Genomic DNA, 26,239 nt, shown 5'->3' with positions numbered 1-26,239 from the left:
TTGGGGTATACATTCTGATACTACAAAACCTAGTATAGTCATTTTTAATTATAATTAGTTCTGACACTTTGTTACACTACTATTTCCTCACATTGTGTGAAGACTTGCACTATAAAGGTTGCAGCATCTCTCTACCTTTAAAGATGATTAAGCTCCAAAACTACTCAAAGACTAGTAGTTCATTTCATATAAACTTTTGTACTATATTAGATGGGTTATATATTTGTAGTGTAGCATATCAGGCTTGTTGCCGGCTTTAAAATGTACCCAACATTGTTTGGTTTCATTCATTTTTTATTGCTTTATTGAAATATGGAATTAAACATTCAGACATGCCAGTTTACAAAAGGACATATGTACAAGAACATTTGTAAAAAATAAATAAATCATAATGATAACGATTTATTTTACAGACTCATTTAGAAAAAAGTTCGGAATAAATTGAAATAATTTACATAGATTGTTTTGTTATTAATTGTTATTATTATTATTGTTATTATTTTGTTATTAACTGTAAATTTCCCCATTGTGGGATAAATAAAGGATTATCTTATCTTAATTAATACAAGAGACTCAAAACGGCTTTCTAATTAAATTAGAGCTTAAAGGAGCTAATAACTTTGGTGTTGTGAATAAGAAATCTGGAAAGCTTACGTAAACACCGTGACCGTAGACTGTAAGGTGATGGTGGTGACCTATTTTTTGTTGGCTCACAAATCTCGCGAGATTTCGTAGATCCTGTGGAGGAGAAGAACACTTCTCCGGCAGCCAGTTCCGTCCAGTCGTCTTTCACAGGCTCACTAAAATGGCGTCGGCTCCGGGTGAGTAAAGAAATGTGCTATTTTAGACTGTTTAGAGAAATACTTTTTGAATCTAATTCATACAAACATGCGGTGTGATATATTTTAAAGACATTATGTGATCTTTTACGACCCTCTCGCTTCAGTTAGCCCAGAACAAAGTGTAATGTTAGCTACGCGTGAGGCCTAGTTGTGTTAGCTCAACCAGCCGTTTCGGTAATTTAAGAGATTATATTTTATCTTCCTTCCTGGTGCTTAACAAGTTTGAAAAGGAACAAACAAGCTCCCAATTTTACTACGAACTCTTTTTAAGTGTGATGTGTGTATTATCTCCTCCATGTTTGTGTCAGTTTGATAGCATTGTCTGATGAATGGCGTCGTGCTGTTAGCTTTAGCATTAGCTTTAGCTGGCGCGCAAACTGTTTAGTTTGTTACTTTAAATGTTAAACTGACTCTCCAATGTTGTGATCTTTCTTTAGCAGATTACAGCTCCTACAACCAGTCCACTGCTCAGCAGGGGTAAGACTCTTTAATTATCTGAATAATGAGATTAATGTTGTTTGTATCAATGAATTGAATTATTTCTGCACAAACAAACTGTTTTTATTTATTTATTTAAAGGACATTAATCAACATTTCTGTACATGTGCCAGTGTTAGCCAGCAGTCTAATTTTCAACTGTAGTCAAACATAAAAACATGTTAAAAAAACACACAGCAACACACAACAACATGATGCAGATAAACTGGCTCCTTTAAAACATATAAACTATTCATATAAACCATTATGGGTTAGACAGCACAGCTACAACAACACATAACAGACAAACATGCACTCAGATTAAATACTATCAAAGGTGTTCACATTTTTGATTGATTAAAAGTGGGACTGCACACTGTATGTCTCTGCACGACACAGATACTGTCTGAGACACTTTACACCCCTTTTATATTTATATATATATATATATATACTGTACATATATTCTAGTTTTATTTAAACTTTTGGTTCTGTACGTTGTTACTCTTATCTTCGATACTATTTTTTATTTTGTATTGTTGAGGAGAGCTTGGAACACAAACATTTCATTGCCAGCTGTGACTGCTTCGCCTGTTATGTTGTGCATTTGACTAATAGAGAACTTGAATGTGTAGCATTTAGTGTTTCTAGGTAAAACAAATCGAGGGGTGATAAAGACAGCAGTTGTGAAAATAAATGCTAAAAATCATTTACTTTAAGGAACAGATGGGGACTTTGAACTTTTGTTTCTACATTTATTATACATGGCTTTATCGATAATATCAATTATCCAAGATGGACCCTTCCTCCTCTGACTCATACCTTTTGTCTTTTTTAATTACAGGTATGCTTCTTATGCTGCCCAGCCCTCACAAAGTTATGGGCAGTCTGCACAGGTGAGATTTACATTGCATGGTATTATTGTGCTGATGGAAATTGCTTTGTGCTTGCAAGTGATCTACATAGATTAAAAAAAAATATTCACATTAATAGAAACACGGATTGTGCTTTAATTGCGCCGAGTCTAACCTACACATAACTAGTACTACACTACAGGAAGTAGGGGATATCTTTGTCTGATTAAGATGGTTTAGTAGTATGTTGCATGCATTATCACATTTCCTGAAGATGTGAGATGTTGGGTTTACCTGTTATTTTATTACTAACAGATAAAACACTTTTTTTTTCTTTCAGCAAAGCTATGGTCAGCAGAGTTATGGATCTTATGCCCAACCGGCTGCTGCTGCTGCCGATGCTAGCTACAGCACGACAACACCTGCAGCTGGAGGCTACACCCAGGCGCAACAGCAGTATGGGTCCTCTTATGGGCAGCCAGCAGCAGGTCAGTTAATAATAAAAACAATTAAGTTAAAACATACCCTAGAATTTAAATGGGTGTGAATTCATATATATGAGCCTCACAGTCTCACCAAATACAAACATGTCTAGATTATGCTTTGTATTTCTTGATGTATTTATTGCTGCTTGTGTTTATTTATTTGTTTATTTTTTACAGCTGGCTATCCTGCTGCCCAGTCTACCACTCATACCTACTCCCAGTCAACCCAAGGTTATGGAGCCAGTGCTTATGAAAGTACTCCTGCTGCTGCTGCTCCTGCTGCCTCCCAGTCCTACGGCTCACAGCCAGGGTATACTGCACAGTCTGCATACCCTGGTTATGGCCAGCAGGCTGCTCCTACTGCACCACAGAGGTAGGTTACCTAGAGATTACACTACAAGGGAAATCCACATGAACTAACTTAGGTCTTATTTTTTACACTTCGCTTTCTCTCTCTTTGTCCCTGTCAGTTACAATGCTAACAGCCAGCCGGCTAGTTACAACCAAAGTAGCTACTCCCAGCCTGCGGCATATGGCCAGCAACAGCCAGGCTATCAGGCCCAGCAGGCCAGCTACGGCCAGCAGGGCTATCAGCAGCAGGCCCAGCAGCAGCAACAGGCTCCCCCTGCCTACCCTCCTCAGGCTGCTGGTTCCTATGGGCAGCCTCCATCCAGCCAGTACAGTCAGCAAGGTGGACCACCCAGTTACAACCAAAACAACCATTACAGTAAGCTTTGCTGTTTTGAACAGTTGAGTTTAATGAAACAGTTGACACGACTAAAGGTCTTACACATACTTGTGCTCCACTCTTGTAGACAACTACAGACAGGATGGCCAGGGTGGAGGTTCCAGTTACTCTGGCTCTGAATCTTCCAGGTACTCTGGTTCAGGTGATAGCAGGGGCCCCGGCAGAGACGGCTTTGACAGAGGTGGAATGATGCATCGTGGGCGTGGAGGCATGGGCCGCGGCATGGGGTATGTGTCTTTCCTTAGTACTTAACCTTATTTTGACTTCACAGGTGCTGAGGCCACTTGGGGCAGGGTTGAATGAAGTCCATATCAGGAACAATTGGAAGAATATACTATTACGTTTTTTAAATTTAGTGACTTCTTTTACGGCAATGGATAAAAATGAAACAAATGAGTTCTCAAATAATTCCTGAGGCCCAAATTCAAAGATTACAAACATGCCAACAGTGGCAGAAAATGTCACTCTTATGTGTTTTCAGCCCTGCCTTTCATTTGGCCAAAGGTAAGAAAGGGGGTTTTCCTTTTTTAAGAAGGTTTGAATCAGGGACCTGTGCATAAAGATTTAGTGTGAACAGCTTATATTCTCAAACAACATTTGATAATGTCTTTAAATATCAACAAGTTTCAGATAAGGGAAGTTGAATGTTTCATGGTTCCTTGGGGAAATTGGTAGATAACTGTAAACTATTTTAGAGGTTCCTTAAAATAAGTTTTAGACATATCTGTCACTTTAGAAACCTTTTAAATTAGCTTATCCTTAAAATATGTTCTTACCAATATAGGGACAAATGTGAAAATGCAGTTAAAAGTTCTAAAAAAAAAAACATCCTGATTATTTTTCTCCAATTGTTGTGAAGCTGGAGGCTTTCACTTTACCTGAGTGTGTTGTGTGAGAACTTAGAAATCAAGGTTTATTTGTAAGGAGTCTATAAATAGGGATTGTTGCTATCCAAATACACATTTACCCGTACCCCAAAGCAACATCTGGGTCAATTTATCTCTCCCATGATAAGGGTTTCCCTTTCTTTTATAACACAAAATTAACTGGTGTTTTCAGTTTGGTTGGTTTTTGTGACGCTGTCTCTGGCATTAAGTATTTGGTCAATGAAATGAGCAAGGACAAAATGAAGCATTAATATAGCATGGTTATTCTCTAAAGGCGAGTCTTGTATCAACTACAGAGACAAACCCAAGTCAAATTTTTGGTTATAGCCTTTCTTTGTCTGAAGAATTTATCTCTTGATTCAGGTTTTTGGGCTGTGAGTTTTTGAGACAATTAAGGTTTTTTTTTTAATGGTTTTATATTCCTCTGAGATACAATTCGTCTGTCAATTTGACACAAGTTTTGTGCTAGTTTTGCAAATGCAGTTCTTTTTTTCTTAAATAATTCTTTTGGTGGTACACTGACCTGTAAAGAGGGGAAAACACACCGAATTAATTTGCAAAACTGTTTTGTTTTGGATTGGAAAGTCTTTACTGTCACCAATGGGTAATTTCCTTTGCAACAGAGGTCTATACCAGCAATACATAATAAAACAACATAAATACACTTTAAATAGAGCCTGACTGATTAATCGACCAACCGATAACATCGGCCGATATTAGCATATCAAGTGAATATTGGCTAATTAAATTGCAGATATGCTCTGATATAATTATTTAATTACCAGTCAAATAGCATTTGATTCAAGTGTCCATGGATTACACTAGCAGTTCTCTTTCACCAGCAGAGGGTGCTATATGGATTACAACAAGCATGATCACTCGCCAGAGTGTCAAGTGGTGACGCACATACATGCACTGTTACTTTCCAGTTGAGTGACCATCTTGTCTTCATTATATATCTCTTCCACAAGTGTTTGATAACGCAATATATGCGTTTATCTACATCTGCAGATCTACCATACATCTCAGAGATATCGGCCCCAAAAATCACATCGGTCGAGCCCTAATATAAAACACAATTCCCATGGGTATCACCATGATGATTTTCGAGGATTAAATAAAGGTTTGAGTGAGATAAGGGACACAAAGACCTACAGTCCATAGTATAAGTGTGTAGTCAACAATGCCTACAGCTCATTTAGAAACCCAACTGCTGATGGGATGAACGACCTCAGATATATTTGATTTGACCCTCCTAACATGTGAAAGTCCTCCCTGTTGGCAGAAGGGTCTTCCAGGATGGCCTTTGTTTTTGCTTACTAACGGAGGTTACCAAACCAGCAGATCACAGTTAAAAATCGATAAAAGATGAATAAATATTTTTAGAAGAGATTTGTCGACATTAAAACCCCTCAGCTTTCTCAAGAGTCTCTGATTGGCCTTTGGCAGATGGTTTCAGTTTTTCACTAAGGATGGTACCCAAGTACAGGGCATGTTTAGACAACAATTGTTCTCTATCAGTATTTTAGGATTTCTGGAGGGTTTATCATGGTTTACATACACTCAGTCCAACTTGATAGACCATAATCCAGTCTCACCTCAGCATGGCAACAAAAGCTGGCTTGCAGGTGTATTATTCTTTTTCTATTGTATTCCTCTTGGTGGTCGGTTTGGAACTGGATTGGGCAGGTTTTTAACACACTAACTGGTATAACTTTGAGGTTTCCTGGTAGTTTACTTTTGCACAATTCCCTATAGGTGGAAATGGTTTGACCCAACCTATCAGATTTTTCTGTACTGTTCTCCTGACGAGAAATGAGAAGGGTTACAAAGAGAGAGGTTGTATTACGCCTCGGTTTAGGTTGTTTATAACAATATACAAAAGACGTTTTAAAATCCACATATTTGATTTCTCAAATACTAATGAGGCACTCCCCAAAATAAGTATTTACCATGAGGGTTTTTCAGCTGCGTGACTTGATTTTAAGAGTTTTCCTCAGACTTTGAATCATCAGTGTTGGGTTGGAAATGTACAAAAAATACCTTTTGTTCTTTAAAAGTGGTACAGCAGTTCATTCAGTTTTGTCTTACTTGATCAATGCAGCCTTTTCAAAGTAGTAGAGCCCTGCATGACTTGCCTTTTTTGGGTTTTAAATTTCAGGAAGTACACAAAGTCAGTAGTGAGACAATTCAGTGATTTTTTTATTTACTTTAAACAATACAGGAATCAAATCCAGTTGTCAACTAAGAATGCAAAGAAGCCAAAGCATTAATAAGAAACACTCAAAACATTTCTGAATATGATGCACAGCAGCAAAGATTTTAAAGTTAATTTTCCATTTTAGTCTCTTTTTATCTTAGCACAGGAAAGTCTTTGTTCTGGGGGGGGGGGAGGTTTTGGGGGTGGGCACATTGTCATTTTTGAAATGTTTACACTGTTTGTGGTTTGAAATACAAATGTTTTGGTCATTCTGAGCACTTTTTAACATGCTTTGTCACATTTATACCGTACAGGTAACAGTGAGAGCCAATTAAAACCATCTATTCTCTTTAAAGTATCTGTACTCAGTACAGAGCCGCCAGCTTTAAGCAGCAGGAGGGAGCTTAAACAAAGATTCGGGGGTCTGCCTTTTTTCAAGAACTGAGGACGATGGTTTTTTTCATAAGCATGATGGTTCTATTAATGACTAAGATTGTGTGTTTACGTAAAGATAACATTGGTTAATCTGTTTTGTTTTTTGGTATTGATTTCTCTAAACGTGTAAATTTATTTATTTTATTACCCGGTGAATGTCATCACCGGTTCACTTTGTAACATTTCAGATGTGTTGTCTCTAAACAACAAGCTTAAACTTAAACTTTTGTCAGAACTTGTGTTATCAGGGTGGTAACTTGTGTTTTTTGGTTAACATTTCTATTCAATCAATGCATCTGAAATCTTTTCACCTGTGTACAAATGTTTTGGGTTTTCACATTTGAGAGGCAGTGAACAAATGTTAGACAGTAACTCATGTTTTTTGCACAAATGTGTGTCTACTACTACAAACTGTAACTGAAGTTGTGCTAAGCTAACGAAGAAGGAACTGCACATAGTTAAAACTCTTAATCCCCTCAAATAAGATTGTGTAGTTTTAATTTGGGGGAGATTTTATTTTTATAAGTTTCTGTTGGGCTAGCTAGAATGTTTTCATTAATCCCTCAATCAAGCCACTTTGCTCGAGCCATGGAAGTGGCTGTAAAAGGAAATCGCCTTCATATCTCCATTTATTCCCCCCTAGCAGCGCCGGAGACAGAGGTGGCTTCAGTAAGCCTGGTGGTAAGTTAACGAGTATTACACTGGTTAGTCCTTTCAAAGCCTTAAACTTAAAGAGAACAGTACCCTCCAACATTACATTGTGGTATGCAAAAATTATACATGTGAACACATCTGAAAATATTTGGGGAATTTTATTTCAATGCCTGAGACCATTTTCTCTGGGGTACTTTTGAATAATTCAGTCACTGCTTATGGTTCAACGATGACTTTTTGAGGGTAATGACAAATTTCCACTCGAATGTGTCTGTTACTGCTTTACAAAATCTCCTGAGCTGAATTCCTGGGATTTATTAGGATTTCTAACTGGTCTAAGAGGCTTTTACACCATCTTTTTGCCAAAGCGTCTGAGGTGTTCCATTTTCAATTCAATATATCACTTGTGGGGTTTGTGGTGTACCATAAGGTGCCATATTTTTTTTTTTTTTCAACCACCCAATATATGACTGACCACATTTATAAGGAAATGTCTGGATTATTTTTGGTAGTACTCGTCAGGTTTTGTACACTTAAAATCCGTTGCATGCACTTACTATGTTCAATTTGTCTCCTCTCCTCGAATGATGGACTACAGGACCTATGGGCGGAGACGAGCGTGAAATGGGTGAGTGGGGTTTGTTATTCCATGATTCATAAACTGAATATTTAAATGAGAAAAGATGACATACTTAACGCACACTTTTTTGTTTTTGCTGTAGGACGCCCTGAAGAGCAGGATGACTCTGAGAACAGCACGATCTACATCACAGGACTGACTGAGAAAGCAAACCTGGAGGAGATGGCTGAGTTCTTCAAACATGTTGGCCCAATCAGAGTAAGAAAAGCGCCGTGCTCTTAAACTTTGGCTTCAGGTAACACTCATTTGGAAAGTAGATTAAACAAAATCTTGTTGCGTGTCAAGATTAACCGCAGACTTGGCCAGCCTGCCATCAACATCTACACCGACAAGGACAGTGGGAAGCCCAAGGGAGATGCCACTCTGTCCTACGAGGAGCCAGTCTGTGCCAAAGCAGCCGTGGAGCATTTTGATGGTACTTATAACGAAAGCTGACCATCAGACCTGAACAGAAACAGAACCACCATGTAGAATCAAAGCCACTATTAACATTTTATTTTTAATTAAAGGCAAGGAGTACCAGGGCAGAAGGCTCAAGGTGTCCATGGCACGCCGCAAGCCCATGATGGGCGGAATGAGAGGCATGCCTATGCGAGATGGCATGATGGGCCGTGGAGGTAAATGTCAGCAGCGTTTGTCATACTTGAGGAGCTGTTTACGCTCTTCTGTGATGTGGGACCCTCACCACCTTCTTACCTCGATGAACTCAAGGTCTAGCTTTGGGTTCCTTAAGAAACCATGTGTAAAACAATGCTGTCATTTCTCCTTAGGTATGATGGGCCGTGGAGGAGACCGTGGTGGGTTTGGCCCACGCGGTGGTCCACGTGGAATGGGCAGAGGTGGACCCACAGGAGGCAACATGCAGCAAAGAGCCGGGGACTGGGAGTGCCCGAACCCGTATGTATTAACCCTGCAGTATGTTTTGGTGACCTCTGTCCTCTGAAAGATTTGTTAAAAGATTTAACGATCTGTCCTCAGGGGTTGTGGCAACCAGAACTTTGCCTGGAGGATGGAGTGTAACCAGTGCAAAGCCCCCAAACCAGAAGGGCTAGGAGGTGGCCCTCCATTTCCCCCTGGCGGTGACAGAGGCCGAGGAGGAATGGGAATGCGTGGAGGCAGAGGTATGGACCGTGGTGGGCCCGCAGGAGGCGGTGGGCCCGGTGGCCCTGGAGGTTTCCGTGGATCCTGGGGAGGAGACCGCGGCGGATTCAGAGGACGCGGAGGAATGGACAGGGGAGGTTTCCGTGGGGCTGGGCGAGGGGGTCCACCAATGGACCGCATGGGTGGCAGAGGTGGAAGAGGGATGGGCCCACCAGGTGGCAAGATGGATATGAGGTAGGGTTATGATCCTTTGCATCAGAGTTGCCAAAGTAGATGAATGAAAACCTGTTACTAGAACAGATCAAAATAAGTTAAAATCATTTGTTTGTTTCGTTTTTTTAGGGACCATCGCCAGGAGCGCAGAGAGCGACCATACTGAAGAACTTCTTGACTGTTCCTCCTTGAGGAATTAGATTTTTAAGACAGGAATTTTTAATTTATGATTCCATATTTACATCGTTTATAGAACTGCTCTCAAACATCTTTTTTGCGGTTTTATTCAACTCGTGTTTCCATTTTTTTCTATTTTAGTTTACCCATGTTTATGCTACATCTTATATTGTACATGTTTTTGTTTTTTTATGTATGCAGATTAGTTTTGCTCTTGTATTGTGATGCGAAATGCTTTCATTGGTTGACATATTTGCCTCCCCTTTCCCATAACTGATATTGTACGGTGACAAATTTGGGAATAAAATTTTACTGATTTGACTTTCTTGGTATTTTGGTTTTATTCCCCCCGAAGTGTTGCTCCGTCAGAACAGAGAAAAGACCTGTTGTAAATAAATATGTGTAGAGGGGGGGCTGCAGAGTGTCATAAGTCATACATCATGGTTTTTAGAGGTGATGAAAGCCGTGACCTCAACATTGTAGAACACCAGATAAGGAAGCTCTGCAAAAGCTGTGTTGCCCCTGACGATCAGCGGTAGCAACTTCGGGTTAACTGTTTTGCCCAAGGACACATCGGACGTGGCTGCAGGAGCCGGGTATCAAACCCTGACCTCCCTGTTGACAACAATACAACTTATTCCTCCAAAAAGTAAAACCAACATGAAGGTTAAAAAGCAAAGGAAAAACTACAAGACAGAATATTAGCACGTCCACATGTATGAATGCATAAGAACACACTTACAAATAAATGAATACAAATTATCATTTAAATTTGGAGGTAGGAGTGTAGAAAGCATTTAGTAGAATAGTTATGCAGAGGTATTTGAGGGCCACTGATGGTCATGGATTTGTCCTGGTGGTCTAACCTGAGATTCTTAATTCCTCTTGTCCAGGAGGTTTGACTTTAGTGTAAGGGACTGAACTATCTGCCATAGTGGTGCTGCTATTTTTCCTTTTTGATTATTACCCGTAGATGGGGACGTCAGTAGCTCTTAGAGTGATGCCGATGCTTTTCTTGCCAGCAGGTGGCGCATGTCTGACTAGAATTCTGATCCGGCAGCTGTGAATCAGAGGAGACTTCCTGGGCTTCTGCGTCATTGACGTTTTGTCTCCTTGCTCACAGAGAACTTAAGGAACTGACTTCCAAAGCATCGCAATGCTTGCTTAAAAAAAACGTTTTTTCTTTCAGATTTTCATAAACAGACCCGACAAAGTGACAGTAACAATCCAGTGAACAGTACTCAGAGACATTACTCGCATTGACCTTATCTTTATGCTGGATTCACCTCTGAACGAAAGAAACTGGTTATAGATATCAAAAATATGCTTGAAATTCTCTTAATTCTGCAGCATTCAATGCGCAGGGTTCCCTCAAAGGCGATCCGGCTGGATTAACATCGTTATTAATCACAGATGTCAAACCTTGGTGCATTTTATTAACATCTGGCCAACACATGACTAGCAACACTGTCTTTTAGCTCTTTGATGTTTTCTTTTCATACCTGACCTCTTTGGTAACTAAACATCCTCCCTGTGAAAGTAATAGATGTTACATTCTTTGCAGTATTTTCTATTTAGAAGAGAAGTTAAAGTTTCTCTAAAAGATGCTTCAATCAAAGACAATACGACCTTCCACATGGTTTAGAAACAGTCAACACATCTGTATGTTTCTTGTCTGAGTGAGTTGTAGCCTCCTGAAGATGTTTCAGAACAGGACTCTAAACTTTTTTTTCCAGCTCCAGTCCTCTGCTGTTTCTACTCTCCTCTGTTCCTGTGGAGAGGAAAGAAACAAGAACTAATGACTCTTTTCTTGGTTATAAATAGCAGGTAGGTCATTCTATCTTCTCTTGCTCACAGCTTTACCCGTTTGAGTTTTGTGTTTTTTTGCCCTTGATGACATACAGTTAGCAGGTTGGGCCTCTTCGTTTATCCCACCGGGAAACACTGCAGCTGATATCCTGAAGTGTGGATTCACAGTGTTAAATTCTCTGTGTCTTTACTGACAGAAAAGCTGATTCATCCAGGCCAAGAAAATGATCTCATCAACCCCCACCTTTTCTCTCTCTCTCTCTCTTTTGCTCTGTTTCTCCTTCTCTCTTCCGCCCCCTCCCTCCCTTTGTTTCTCTCTCTCTCTCTCTCTCTCTCTCTCTCTCTCTCTGTTTCTTAAACAGACCCATCCCTCTTTTTTAAATGAAAACAAGCCCTCCTTCTTGGCAGTGTGCTCTGCTTTAATTCAAACAATCACACATTAGGAGAGTACACGAGCCTCTGCAGTAGAGGAGGACACAAGATTATATAAAGATTGTTATAAAATGGTTTAAAGTTCAGTCTGATGTTTTGGAAGATAAACTTTTCAGGTGTTCTGTATCTATGCGCTGACAATAGTTCTTTAGTATAAGTTAAGATTTACTTTAATGTTTCCATTAGCAGAGACATTTGTCTCTGAGAATACAAAGCATAAGTAGAGGGACACCAGATAGCCTAGTGGTTATGCCCCATACAGAGGCGCAGTGGTCGTCTGTTTGAATCCGATCTCGACCTTTTGCTCTCTTTTCAGCTGCCCTATTCAATAAAGGCAAAAAATCATAAAAAGAGATCGTATAAAACACAGAATGAATCCCATAACAGCCGAAATTCTTTGTTACAATGTCCATATATCTAAAAACCCCTCTAAAAATTCCCTCCACAGTCATGTGCTTCAACTGTTGTAGAAAAGGCTTTGTTTCTGTTTACAGTCAAAGCCCCGAGCACGTTTCCCTCATGTTTCCAAAATGTTAACAACATACCGGCCCCCCTAAAAAACCTGAAAATCAGGTCTACTGCACCAAAGATCGACCCCCCAGCTATCACACCTCCAGTCTGTAAACGTGTCAGTACTGGACAGTGAAGAGAGCGTGTTTGTGATTTTAGTAACACTTTATTTATGTGTAGAAAAAGGGATGTAACTCTAACCTACTATCTGATGCTCCTGCACTTACAGCAGCCCCTCTGTTACCCCCCCCCCCCCTCCCCATATGTGACACATCGACGGCCGATCATGTGATGTTTTTTTTTTTTTTTTGATGACCAACATTTTTATTGTTTTCAAATTTACAGTAAATCAAACAGTACAATACCAGACAATAAATGATATAGAACAATACCCAACAAGGGAAACACTATTAATTATAATGAAGTTAAATTAAATACAGGAATAAAGCGGGACGATTCAAATATATGTAAATAAATAAAATTGTAAAAAATAAAAATAACAAAATTCCACAACCACAACATGATTATTTCAGATGAGGCTGCATGGAAGTGTTAAGTTGTCCACCTTTTACAGAAAACTGTGTTTCCATAAGATTTAGAGGGGGGCCGTCAGTCTACACCACCAAACCAAGATGTGTAAAGCCTGTTGGGGATAGTGAAGTGATCACGTGATGTTGAATTAGCTGCTCTGTCCTCAGATTGTTTACAGTCTGCTTGACTAAACAGGATAACAGTCCACTATCTCTCTCACTGTATCTGTCTTCAGCCTCCCTCTGTCCTCCCAGGTGACACACCACACGTCTGATTGGTTTATTTTCCTCTTACAAACCAATAATCACACAATCGTTACAAACTGAGAAGGAGTGCAGCTGACTCTGTGAATGCTTTACTAACATCTCTCTCATCTTTTTGATCTCTGTTTGGTCGGAGGGGAATTTGTCCTGCTAAGCTGAGTAGATGTCTCATGATGCTGAGAGATGCAGGCTTCGTTAACTTTGATCGCTGGAGGCTGTTTGATGAAGACGTCACACAAAGATTTCATTGAGAGACCAGTTTATGTGTTGACCCCCCCCAAAGAAAACCATTAAAGACCCTAAAAGAAATGGACGTCTTCCACCAAACAGCGTGAACATTCATTTTGAATACTGAATCTAACTACTACTTCGGACTGTTCCACTTCCTGTGTTGTTCCTGAAGCGGACCTCGTGAGCCTTTAGGACCCCTGAAAGCATTTTTAATAAACCCCGATATGTCAACACTCAGACCTTTAATAAGTTACTGTTTACATTTCTTATTTTACCATCGTGTGCTCAGTGGTAGAGTCGGTCGTCTCATAACCCAGGGAAGGTCGGGTGTTCGATCCCCAGGTCCTGCAGCCACATGTGTCCTGGGGAAAGACACTTAAACCTGAGGTACTCCTGCTGCCTTGATGGTTGTGTATGATGTATGAATGGATTAGTTAATACTGATGGACACACTGTTAGCAGCCTCTAACATCAGTGTGGGAATGTGTTTTATTATTTATTATAGTCCTGTTTCTATTATATTCTCTCTTTCATAGTTCTGTGTGATACCAGTCATCCCAGTGGAGACTCCAGTAGCTGTCTTTTATAATATTTGCGGTGTTTTTGTCTATTTTTTTTACCTTTTTTTTTATCTTTTATATCTTTTTTTTAAAATGGAGTTCTGAATCTGTCAATAAAGATGATGATGATTTATAAGAACAACTATAGACCGGGCACTGGTGGGTCAGTGGTTAGTGCGTACGCCTCCGTATACAGAATATGTAGTCCTCCAATCCAAGCGAGCTGCCCAGGTTCAAATCCCAGGTGATTCCTGACTCCATCCTCCGTCCTATCTTTCCAATAACAGCACAAAAAGCCTCAAAAATAAATCTAGAAAAAAAAGTCTAAACTTGTCTTTGGGTATAGATAAAATATTTCTGATTTTGATTATCTAACGTTCAATTGGAGCAGAATAACTGCAGTTATGTTCCACACATTTACAGCAAGTACTGTGCTTATTAGTTAGTTGTAATTTATGTTTGTTTTGTGTATTCCTGGGGAGGAGTGAAGTCTATATATAAAGTAAGGTTGTCATAAACTCTGATACTTTGATACCATGATTTTACAGGTTTTAAAACCTTTTTCTTTGATGGTATTGAAAAGCATTAAATAAAAAAAAATACAGATGTTCAGTTAAAGCTGCCGAGATAGAGAGCAGCGGTGGTGCTTTCACATTGATATGTTTGAGGCAAATAGGTAGACTACTGATGTTTCTCAAGTTCTTTTGGCACACACACACACACACACACACACACACACACACACACACACACAGCGGTAGTGACAGGGTTTCTAATGAATTTGCAATCAACCAATGTGTTTGTGCATATTGGAATATTTTACAACAGGACCTGAACTTGAGCACTTTTATCCCTTATGGACACTTTTAGAAATATCATTTTTAACCGCCCACCTGACTGTAACTGTTTTATTTGATTTTAATTACTGACTTATCACTGTAGTAACTTCAAGCTTTTAAATTATTTTAGTGTTTATATTTTATTGCTCTTTTATTGATTTTATTTTCAGTAGTTTCTCGTTGTTTATCATTGATGTATGTTTTCTCTGCATCATTGTAAATGAGGGTCGCCCTCAATGATCTCTCTGAGAACTTAAATAAAGGTTGACGATGATATCAGAGTGTGCAGGAATTTGCGGTAATTAAAAACAATAAAGGAGTAGTGGGCGCATTTGGGACTTAAATGTTGCTGCTGGATGGAAACAGGTATTTCTACTTTTATCATATCGAAGTTAAAAAAATCAGGTATCGTGAGGACACTAGTAAGTTGTAGTGTTTGGTGAACATGGGGTTAACTTCTCCTCCTCTGCCTCCTCTCCGTTTATCCCTCATAATGGGATGTGCCACCGAGTCGCTCTGGTCTAAGCCACAGCAGGTCAACACATTGAGAGAGGCGGGCCTATGAGCTGAGAGCTCCACCGAGCTGCTCCCTGCTCCTGATTTCACCGATGAGGAGCTGACTTTGACACACCGACATGGTGACACGTGGATTCTTGAGGGTGAGAGCACCCACCACCACCGGCCACCACCAGCACCAGCACCACCGGGCGGATTAACAGCCCCCGTCGCATGGGGTGTGTTCCGTGTCGTGCGTCTCCGCTCTCCGTCTCTCTCCAGGAGCCCCGGCGATGCGCTCTTTAAAAGGAAAACGGTGTTCCGCAGAGACATCCGGAAAAAAAACGCATCCATGCAGCCATCCCGACATGCCTCTGACAACACAAAGCCCGGTTTCGAGTCTCCTCCGGTACGGAACCACCGCACATGCAGATCGGCATGGGTGCGTCAACGCGGTTATTTCGTTGTGATATGCGGTTGAGGCTTCGGAGCGCAGTTGTGCAATGAGACTAACTGGAATTATCAAGTAGGACTTTATTGATATAGGCTACACAATCCCGACAATATGGCTGATCAGAGCAACATCCAGTCCTCCGCCTCCAAGAGTATCAGGCCCTTTAAATCCAGTGAGGAGTACCTGTACGCCATGAAGGAGGATCTGGCCGAGTGGCTGAACACCCTGTACGACCTGGATGTCTCCGCGGACACCTTCATGGACGGGCTGGGGACCGGCTGTGCTCTGTGTCGGCACGCCAACAACGTGAACCGGGCCGCGCAGGACTTCCAGCTGGAGTACCCGGACGCTGCTCGCTCCATGAAGCTGCCGTCCAAAGACGTCGTCTTCCAGTCGCGCAATGTCATCCCGGGCTCCTTCCTGGCGCGGGATAACGTGTCCAACTTCATCAGCTGGTGCAGGCAGGAGCTCTGGATCAAGGACGTGCTCATGTTCGAGACCAACGACCTGGTGGAGAGGTGCAACGAGAAGAACTTCGTCCTGTGTCTGCTCGAGGTGGCCCGACGCGGCTCCAAGTTCGGCATGCTGGCCCCCATGTTGATCCAGCTGGAGGAGGAGATCGAGGAGGAGATCCGGGACCAGGAGAGCTCGCGGATCGACGTCGGGGAGCCCGCGGAGCAGAGCCCGCCCAGCAGGTGCTACAGCAGGAAGGAGAGCAGTCACAGTGTGGTGGAGGACGAGGAGGAGGAACCGGATCCAGAGCCCTTCATCTGGCCTCAGAAGAGAGTTTTATGTGACATGCGGAATTTGGATGAGTTGGTGAGTTTGACCATGAAAAGATTAAAAACACAGTTTATTAGTGTCCAGCAGCTCCATGATTAACCCAAAGCTGGTTCCATAGAAACCCCAAAATGTGTCATAACTGCATCATGATTCATGCAAAACGTCATCGAGAGTGTAATGATCTCACAGCAGAGTTAAATCTTCCTGTTCTTTAACCTACGTTTGAAGTAGATCTGCGTTGCCTGTAGGATGCTCCTCCTGGGCCTTTGTCAGAAATAAACATAGTGGGTTTTAAAGTGGTGCACTACAGTGTGAATCAGCCGAGCCGAGGAACCAACCTCTTCCTCTGTAAAACACAGAAAAGTGTCAGAAGTAAAACCCCCGTGTCTGAAAATATCATCTCAGTGCTATGAGGAAAGCAGGCGCCGTACTCTCCTGAAGGTGTGTGTGTGTGTGTGTGTGTGTGAGCCTCTTTGTTGCACAGTGTGCTGTTAGATTCCTGCTCACCTGTCTTTGACAAGGGTCAAAGGTCAAACTCAGTGACATTTCTTCTGCATTCTTGAGGGAAATGTCAGCTTCTGCTTCTACAAGAGTGTTATCTCCCCAGCTGATAATCAGTGTCTTTCATTTAGCATCAATAATATGCAGTGAGTTCCCCTGCAGTGGACGGGGGAATTCCTTCCGTCTGCAGCTCCTCTGGATGTCCCCCTTTTTTTGCACTTTTGCTTTCAAAACACGTAATCAGTCCTGTGGGATTCAAAAACGTCAGCCCCCCCCCCCCCCCTCGTTCACCTGCCCTGTTAAACTGCCCTGACCTTTGCCCCGGCCCCTAGAGAGGCAAAGATCTCGTTAGGGGCAAAGCTGATGCGCAGACAGACAGATCAGTGGAACACGTGCTCATGTCTGTGAGAGAGAGGAGGGGGGGGACAGAAGTTAATGTTTTCATGTTGATGAGGAGAACAATGTCCCTCTTTGGCACCAAGAGATGTGAGAGGGGTAGAGGAGGAGGGGGGGGGGGGGGGGGGGGGGAGACGCTGGACAGTCATTGTCATGCCGGCTCAGGCAGCAGAGCACAGAGCGTGACCCTCCGCAGACAGAAATAGGAGAGAGCATGTGGAGGTGGAGGAGGAGGAGGATGAGCGAGCGTTTGCCATCCAGACTCTCTCCTGAGTTCACACACTCATATGACCGGGTGCTGAGGATTATAGGAGCTGACTGCAGTTTTTTTTTTCGGGACAAAAAAAATTATGTCAGAGCGTATGCCCGTCTCTGCACATTCAAACACAGTCTCGTCTGTCTTTGACAGCAGCGACGACCCCGCAGGCACATTTCCAACCGGCTCTGACCGGTTTGGGAAGTGGCAAATCCCCGTCATCATGTGTCCGAGGAATATCCCATCCATCTTCCCTGTCAGCCTTAGAAAACTGCTTACATGTGAGCGATACACAGCAGCACACATCAGCAGCAAGACGTCCTTCAAACTAGAATCCACAAGAGGAGAGGCTGACATATTAAAATAGGACAGGGTTCTTTGCAGTGTTCCCACACTAAGTGCGACACATATTTCCACTGATTGCTTCCACATTTCTTAAACTGGTACCAGGAACAAATCAGAACAAAGTCTGCATTTTCATCTGAAAGTATTTTGATCAACATTTTACTCGATCAATTGTTAACGCTGTTCTTGCTGCGAGGCTTCTCTGTCCCCATAACGTCAGTCACAAGTTAATCCTGCAGGATATCTGTACACTTTTTCTTTGAATGTCTGTCTGATGTAGAGGCCTGACAAGAGGCTTGTGTGTGTTTTTTATCACGGGAAAACACCACGGCAGTGAGAGCGAGGAAGAAAGCAGGGCTCAGTTTCATTCTGACACTGAACTCTGTCTGCTTCTCTCACACTTCCTGCATCATCCAACATGGACTCTTTGATTCCTTTACATTTCCCTTTTGAGTTCAGTGATTTAAAGTCTGTCAAATGTTAAAATCACAATGACTCAATTTTAAAGTTGCTTTTCAAACGTGTGTATAATTGAACAGCCCGTTAATGATCCACCGTTCCTATTTGTGTCCATAACATGATTGATGATACGTCATGAATTAATTATGGGCCATGAACCTCCTGCAGTGATGTGCACAGCAGCCTCACATGCTGGTGTCAACACATTGCTCCAAATGTTTCTTTCATTTATTATATTTTCCTCAGATAAGAACTTATAACCAGCAAACAGATTTTTTTTTTTAACCCAAACTGAGCTCTAAAAAAAAAGGTATGTTTTCAAATATTTTATGGCTATATTCAAATGTATGCAGCTCTGCTTTCAGTTCTGAATGATGAACATGATTGTTCATATTTATTTATTTGTGCCACTGAAGGAGCTACATAGACGGGCTTCTTTATTAATTGACGCGCTTGCTTTGGCTTTGATCCTCAGCGAGGAAATACGATTTTTTAAAGATTTATTTAGTGTGCCTTTATTGGAGAGATAGGACAGAGGGTAGAGTCAGAAATCAGGTTGAGAGAGAGAGAGAGGGTAAGGAGCCACAAGTTGGATTTGAACCTGGGTCGCCCGTTTGGAGGACTACAACCTCAGTACATGGGTGCACGCATTAACCACCACACCACCAGCGCTCCGTCCAATATCTTCTTCGTTTATTGAAGATTTATTCCTCATTAATTAACGGGTCTCCAATATTTTCAAATGCAAGATTCAAACATCTGTCCGTACATTTCCGTACAAAGATTCAAGTTACCTTGTGTGCTGTAGCGTGGCATAGCGGTCAAAGAAGTGCTTGTGCTCTTCTGTCTATCAACTCTCTACTGGCAGGTCTATCAAACCTCTGCAGATGATACGAAACGCAGCAGCACAACTCGTCTTCAACCTTCCTAAAAGAGCACATGTCACTCCGCTGTTCATCTCCTTCCAGTTACTGCTCGCATCAAATTTAAAACTCTGCTGCTCGCTTACAAAACAGAAACGTCTCCTCCTTACTTTAACTCTCTGATCCAGGTCTACACTCCCTCCCCCCCACTACGCTCTGCCAATGAAAGGTGTCTGATCCAACCTTCACAACAGGGTCCTAAGTCTCTGACTAGACTCTTCTCCTCTGTCGCCCCCCGGTGGTGGAATGAACTTCCAAACTCCATGTGATCTGCAGAGTCCCTCTGCACCTTTAAGAAAAAGCTAAAGACCCAGCTCTTTCATGAATACCTACTAACTTAATGATGATGGTCTCCATATTATTGATGATGATGATGGTAATGACGATGGTTTTTGTTTGATAACGACGACTTATAAGATGGTTTCAATACTGATTAGAGCTCTCAAGAACTGCCCTCAATGTTGTGCTTTGCCTCTGGTCACTTCCTGTCAGCACCTGTGTGTCCAATCAGACTCAAAGCTGATCGTTTGCTCTTACTGACATTGTTCTCTTTTTTCTAGATCCTTGCTTGTGTTGTTCTTACTCTCTGATGTACGTCACTTTGGATAAAAGCGTCTGCTAAGTGAATTGTAGAATCGTAGTAGCAACCTGACACCCCAGTGAAAGTTCCTACCTGTAAAGTGAACGACCTGAACGACACCTGACGGAGCCGTTTGTGTCTTAAACGTTATAACTCCTAATTATGGCTCCTATGGTTTGTAATCCTGGTGTGAGCTTCCTGTGTGGCTCGCTGTATCTCAGTGAGATTTGTACACTTGGCAGCCGTGTGTGTGTGTGTGTGTGTGTGTGTGTGTGTGTGTGTGTGTGTGTGTGTGTGTGTGTGTGTGTGTGTGTGTGTGTGTGGACGTCGCTAAAACTAATCTTGTTGCGTTTAAAGCAGGGAAAACAAGTGTAGTCATAAAAGGATTACGGGATTTTATCCTAACTAGTGTCGTGGTTCAAAGACAAACAGGCGGATCATTTTTAAAAAAGGAGGGAGTGACATGTAAAGCGTATCGTTTTGTCTTCAGTGCACGCAGCCTTTACCACAGTGACTCATCAAACTCCTGACTCGATGCAAACAGAACTACCTGCTGCATACAATGTGCTGCTTGACCCCGAGGAAGCGCCCTCTTTGTTTTGTTTTGTCACAACACGCCTTCATGTCAATACTCACTTCCACTGAGTGTGTGTCTCCCACTGATCGTCCACTGACTCATGTCACTGTGGGCCGGCTTCCACGCTGAAGTTGAGGAAGTGGGCGGCGTCTCATTTCCCTCATCATAACTTGAGTCAGTCGTACGTATGAGTCTTGATGTTCCCCCTCACTCCTGGGACTTTTTTTTCTTCTTCTCAGGACTGAGAATAGATTTGTCATGATAAGCTGATCGTTTGCTCTTACTGATGTTGTTTCCTCTTTTCCAGATCCTTGCTTGTGTTGTACTTACTCTCTGATGGATAAAAGCTAGTCAACAATCAGCATTAAAATAATGCAGATTATATTGTTTTAAAACACATGGTGTGGAGCGGCATCGACAGTCTTGATAACATTAGTACAGACAGCAGCTGGTGCGTGGTTAGTTATCATGTCTGTCATGCTATATGTCTCAATAAAGTTGATCCTTTCCATTAGGGGATTTTCTTCCATATCCCCACTCGATAGGGATTAGGACGTCGACTTCGATTGACTCTGTATTTTGTTTTTCTATATGCTACACGCAGCCCGAGGTGAAGAAGCAGCTACATTCAGAAATGACCTTTTTTATATGTTTTCTAGGTCTTGCAATCAGGCCGTGGGGCGTCGCTGTTAAAACACATCGAGCTATGCAAACTGACATACATGTAATAATGTGACTGACACCTTCTGACCCTTTAATGCACACTCTGATTGTCCGCATGTTTCCTGCATGGACAGACATCCATGCAGCACCATAAGCTTGTAAACAAAACAACACAGCGGCTTCACGGCCTTTTGTCGCCTCCTCCTCCTCCTTCTTCTTCTTCTTCTTCTTGCTCGGTCATAAATAAAAAAAAAACTGGTTCATGTCTCCTTCCACCCCGGGCTTTAATATCAGCCCTTGTATAGTTCATAAATGTGTGAGCCCCCCATCCCCCATCCCCCATCCCCGTCTCCGCTCCGAGATGATAAAGCAGAGCGGAGCAATATGTCTTTGAGGCGGCGGAGATGTGAATAGACTGTTGTCAGCGAGGTAATCAAAGGCTGATGTCTCAATCAGAGATGGAGACACCAGCAGAGCAAAAGGGGGAAGGAGGGGAGGGGGGGGCAAAGGGAGAAAATGCCTCTTTCATGCCTGTATGGACAGTCCATTGACCTTATGCTTGAATTCTTGCATTCAGGAAGTAAATAAGAAGAGTAGACAACAGATAGTGTGCCTGCAGTGACTTTACTGTACACTCTGTTAAACCTGAGTGGATGTGAGCTACAGTCGAGAGGGAGCCGCAGAGTGAGGGAGGAAAAGTAGGTCACCATGCTTACATTGGGTCACACTTATACGCTTTACTGAGAGAGCGTGGCATCCTTCAGTGTTCCTCGTTTCCTTGTCGCATGCACTCGTTTTTTTAAAAAGAAGGTTGTATGTTTGTCACCATTTTTTTTTTTTTTTTAACCCTCCAGACTTTCCATAGTAAGCATCGACCGGATCTCGTCCCTGCTCGCTGTTTTCTCATGAGTCAGGGTGCACGCGGAAACAGCTGAGTCTGCACTTTGCATGTCGCTGGTTTCTGGCATTATCGCAGCGTTTGAATCCATGGCCTCATCGTTTGCATTATCATCGTTTTAATTGAGCCTTCATCTGAACAGGCTTTCTGTCTGTGTGTATTTTTTATCAGCCTGCAGCCTCCTAGAGACCGTGTGAGAGGCAGAGGGGGAGACTCTAAAGTGAACACGATCACTCCTCCCCCTTTTGGTTGTTGAAAATGGGGTGCTCTGTGGGGATGTAATGATTCACTCAACTCACGATACAACTCACCATACTGGGTTCTCGATACGATTCTTTCACGATTTATTTTACAAAAACAGACTGCGGGCTGCAAACCCGCTCGTCAGTGAGGTTTGGCCTTTTAATGTTTTTTTTCTCTCAACAAGGCGAGGTGATTGGTCTTTCATTTTCTGTCTTGGAGGGAAGCCAAAATGCTTCCACACCTCCGATTTTAAAAGACGACGGTGTTGCGTCCTCAATTTCAAAATCTTGTCCTGCAGCTGCCGACCGCCGCTGCTCTTACAGCTGCTGCTGACGCTCACCATATTGTTGCGGTTCATTTTTCCGATCAGAGTACCGATGTGAATCTTGACACCTTTGAATCGATGATTTTATGATTCATCTTTACATTCCTAGTTTGTGCTTTCATATCCTTTCATTCCTGGTGCAAACATTACACATAAAAACTGGTAATAGAAGAAAACGATAATGCTCTTGTGTTTCCTTTGTGTCCCTAACTGACATCATTCCTCCTCTTCCACGTCCACTGACTCGCTGATTGTTTGTTGATCAGAACTAAACCGTCAAACGAGTCAGACACCAGCTGGATATTAACGCCCTGCACTGCGTGATTACATGTCCATTCGACTGAAGCAGGATTGATGCCAGAGTGACTCACCTTGCAGCACTCGACATCCATTAGATCCCTTTTCTCACCCCCACCTCCCACCTCCCGCCCCCAGTGGGCAGTTTGTCATATGTCCAGAGAACAGGCATTGATTTTCAGAGGATGATTTCCTTGGTGCAGAGGATGAGGATGACCCTGCAGCCAGTATGACTTATCGTTTTCCCCCTGATCAAAACAGTCTCATCGCACGGCTTTAAGATTGATCTTCAGCTGAAAAGACGACGGATATTGACTATTGAGTGACGGCATGTTTGATGACCAATGAGCTTCTGTTACCCGACAGCTAGATTCAGATTCAGATTTTTTATTGTCCCACAAGGGGAAATTTGCGTTGCAACAGGAGCACACAGAAGACGAGAAACACGAGGACAACATCGCCATAAAACATGGACCAAAACTAATTATCAGACAACACAGGAAAAATATAAAACCACATAAAAACAGTGCAATAAAATCAGTCAAGAGCTCGTAGCAGAATGGAAATTCAAGTTATTAAAGTGCAAAGTGGAGGAGTGCAAATGTGCTAGCGTTAGCATTCAACCTCCTGCAGGTTACATTACAGTTGTAAAGTGTAGGATGGGAAAGTCTGTGTTTCTTTCTTCTTTAGATGACTGTGTCCAAGACGTGCATTCATATTTAAGAGTTCATTCTGGAAGTCATCATACAACATTATTCAACAGTCACCTTAGCAAGGATGAGGCTGAACGCTAAGTTTTAATAAGGGCTGTCGATTGATTACATTTTAAAATCTGATTAATCACTTCATTTCCATAGTTAGCTGCGAGTAATCGATTGATTGTTTGAAGGCTTTTATTTTGAAATTTTGTACTCTCTTTATCTGAGAGTTCTTGACTTGCTGTTTGAATTCAACCCTGCTTTTATTTTTATACCCACGCACTTAATGATATTATTGTTGACGGTGATGATGATGGTTTTGTTTGATAAAGGAGATTTTAGGATGGAAACTTTCAATGTTGTGCTTTGCCTCTGGTCACTTCCTGTCAGCACCTGTGTGTCCAATCAGACTCAAAGCTGATCGTTTGCTCTTACTGACATTGTTCCCTTTTTTCTAGATCCTTGCTTGTGTTGTTCTTACTCTCTGATGTACGTCGCTTTGGATAAAAGAGTCTGCTAAGTAAATTGTAGAATTTTATTTTGAAATAAAGTAAGGACCTTCCTGTAGGTTGAAAGTTACTAAATTAACTAAACCACGCAATATAGAGTCACCAATTAACCACGACACAATTACAATAAATTCCAAAGTATGCTCATATATTTAATTCTGTGTCTTACCTGACCCACCTGACCCACCTGACCCTGAGGAACTCCTCTCTGCCGCTCCGACCTGTTAGACCAGCACGTTAACGGTCTCTTAATACATGCATTTCCATGATCTCCAGTTTGTCCCCTCTGGCCTCAGCTTTGACATTTTTATCATCGGTGCAGTCATTTGTAGCCCCCCTGCCCCCCCCCCCCCCCCCCCCCCCCCCCCGCCCCTCCTCAGGTTGTTTGAAGAGATAATTCAAGCGGCTCTGTGTTTATGAGACGTAGCATGGTTGTCCACAGAGGAGGGGGGTTTATACAGGCTGTCAGGACCGTGGTTTATTAGAGGATAGAGACTCTGATATGTAGCTGTTTTTTCAGTGTGCGTTCACAGGAATGCTTGCTGTGGGGTGGTGGAGAAATAACGCCTCAAGTTTCATAACGATCTGCCTCCTCCTGCCTAACAGGCGCCCCCTCTTTGCTTATCTGATCCAGAGGTTGTTTTTATCTTGGGAGGTTTCTAGTCTTGACAGGAAATCCTCGGGGCAAGACGATAAGCTGAGAGAGGAGGCATGTTGACATTTTTGAAACTTACCTTGAAACAGCTCTTGATGCTGTCCCATGTAAGCTGTTAAAGCGAGAATGTGCGACTGTTTGATCCAGTAGAAGTCGCCCTCGAGCTCCAGCATGAAACCAAAACAAACTGCGGTTTTGCTGCAATTCTGAAGCCTCCGCTCTTATTCAGCGACACACCTCCAACCCCTCTCCCCCTTACATTCACATGAAGGAGTTAGCGGCAGAGTTAAGCGAGAGCTGTGGACAAAATTGTCCTTTGATTGAGCTGCGATTGCCCGTGGCCTGCATTGTTGTGTTAGCATGCTAATGTTAGCTCGTAGCTTCACAATGAACATAAAGTGACACAGAATGAGCGAGATCTAAAGACGCTTATGTGACATTTAAATAATCAGTGAGTATGTTCTTCTTCTCTTTAGTCCTTGACTAAAACAGCTTTCATACACAAGGGGAGGAGCCGGCCGTCCCGTAAACACGGCTCTGACAACAACACAGCCAGCGGGACTCGAGCTTCTCCCTCGTTGTAGACAGTCATGACTCAGAGACACATTTATTTCTTCAGTCATCTTTCCAACAGAAAGCTGCTCCAAGTGCATCGTCTCTGCACAGTTGAGACAATGTGCAGCTTTTGGTGATCAAAAACAACAAATTACCCGATGGACTTTTGTTGCTGTGGTCTCAAACATCAATATCGATATTGTTTGATTTTTCCTAAAATTAAATATCCAAAAGTATTCTGAAAACTGATTTTTTAAACATGAGTTGGACAAAAATCAAATAAATCTAAAAAAATATATATTTTTGGGGCTTTTTATTATTTAGAGATAGGACAGTGGACAGAGTCAGAAATCGGGGGCGTGGAATGACATGCAGTAAAAGATGCGAAGGGGCGGACTCAAACCCGGGCCACCTGCTTGGAGGACTACAACCTCTGCACATGGGGCGCACGCACTAACCACTACACTACTGGTGCCCCTTAAAGGCTTTATATCTTAATATATTTTTTGATCCAGCAGATGTCGCTCTTGAGCACCAGCATGAAACAAAAACAACTCGCGCTGCGTTGTTGTGTTAGCATGCTAATGCTAGTGATCTTTATTATGCTCGTATCTTCACACTGCATGTAAATTTACCTGAAATGAGCGTGATCTAGAAACACAGTTAAGCAGTGAGTACAGTATGTTATTCTTCTTTTCTCTAGTCCCTCAATTAAACAACTTTTATACACGAGGGGAGG

At 42.1% G+C, this 26,239-nt stretch overlaps 3 protein-coding genes across 6 annotated transcripts in view; all 3 read left to right on the top strand.

The window, feature by feature from the left end:
- The window catches only part of emid1 (EMI domain containing 1), a 120,748-nt gene that overhangs the window by 87,165 nt on the left and 7,344 nt on the right, over nucleotides 1-26,239 (top strand). The window lies entirely within an intron of this gene.
- LOC132974918 (RNA-binding protein EWS-like) lies at nucleotides 730-10,034 on the top strand. Of its 4 annotated transcripts, none has more exons than XM_061039278.1 (15): nucleotides 730-821; nucleotides 1,280-1,319; nucleotides 2,164-2,215; nucleotides 2,514-2,661; nucleotides 2,836-3,031; nucleotides 3,129-3,349; nucleotides 3,474-3,633; nucleotides 7,572-7,609; nucleotides 8,181-8,210; nucleotides 8,305-8,420; nucleotides 8,508-8,637; nucleotides 8,732-8,839; nucleotides 8,993-9,119; nucleotides 9,201-9,557; nucleotides 9,666-10,034. In XM_061039278.1, the coding sequence occupies exons 1-15, from the start codon at nucleotides 806-808 to the stop codon at nucleotides 9,700-9,702; spliced, it is 1,776 nt and encodes a 591-aa protein (XP_060895261.1). In that variant the 5' UTR covers nucleotides 730-805; the 3' UTR covers nucleotides 9,703-10,034. The 4 variants fall into 4 exon arrangements, with proteins under 4 accessions (XP_060895261.1, XP_060895259.1, XP_060895257.1 ...); XM_061039276.1 differs by having other exon boundaries at nucleotides 3,129-3,385; nucleotides 7,575-7,609; XM_061039274.1 differs by having other exon boundaries at nucleotides 3,129-3,385.
- gas2l1 (growth arrest-specific 2 like 1) overlaps nucleotides 15,373-26,239 on the top strand; it is a 34,574-nt gene continuing 23,707 nt past the window's right edge. Inside the window, exon 1 of the mRNA XM_061039253.1 lies at nucleotides 15,373-16,656. Coding sequence (XP_060895236.1) covers nucleotides 15,949-16,656 — 708 coding nt within the window. The 5' untranslated portion in view covers nucleotides 15,373-15,948. The remainder of the gene's footprint in view (nucleotides 16,657-26,239) is intronic.

This window comes from Labrus mixtus, chromosome 5 (genome assembly GCF_963584025.1).
Source record: "Labrus mixtus chromosome 5, fLabMix1.1, whole genome shotgun sequence".
NCBI classification, from domain to species: domain Eukaryota; kingdom Metazoa; phylum Chordata; class Actinopteri; order Labriformes; family Labridae; genus Labrus; species Labrus mixtus.
This window is presented reverse-complemented; position numbering and strand designations above follow the sequence as displayed.

Coding starts and splice junctions, on each gene's coding strand:
- LOC132974918 (XM_061039274.1), top strand. Junction 1,320..2,163: donor CAGTCCACTGCTCAGCAGGG/GTAAGACTCTTT, acceptor TTTTAATTACAG/GTATGCTTCTTATGCTGCCC. Junction 7,610..8,180: donor TGGCTTCAGTAAGCCTGGTG/GTAAGTTAACGA, acceptor GATGGACTACAG/GACCTATGGGCGGAGACGAG.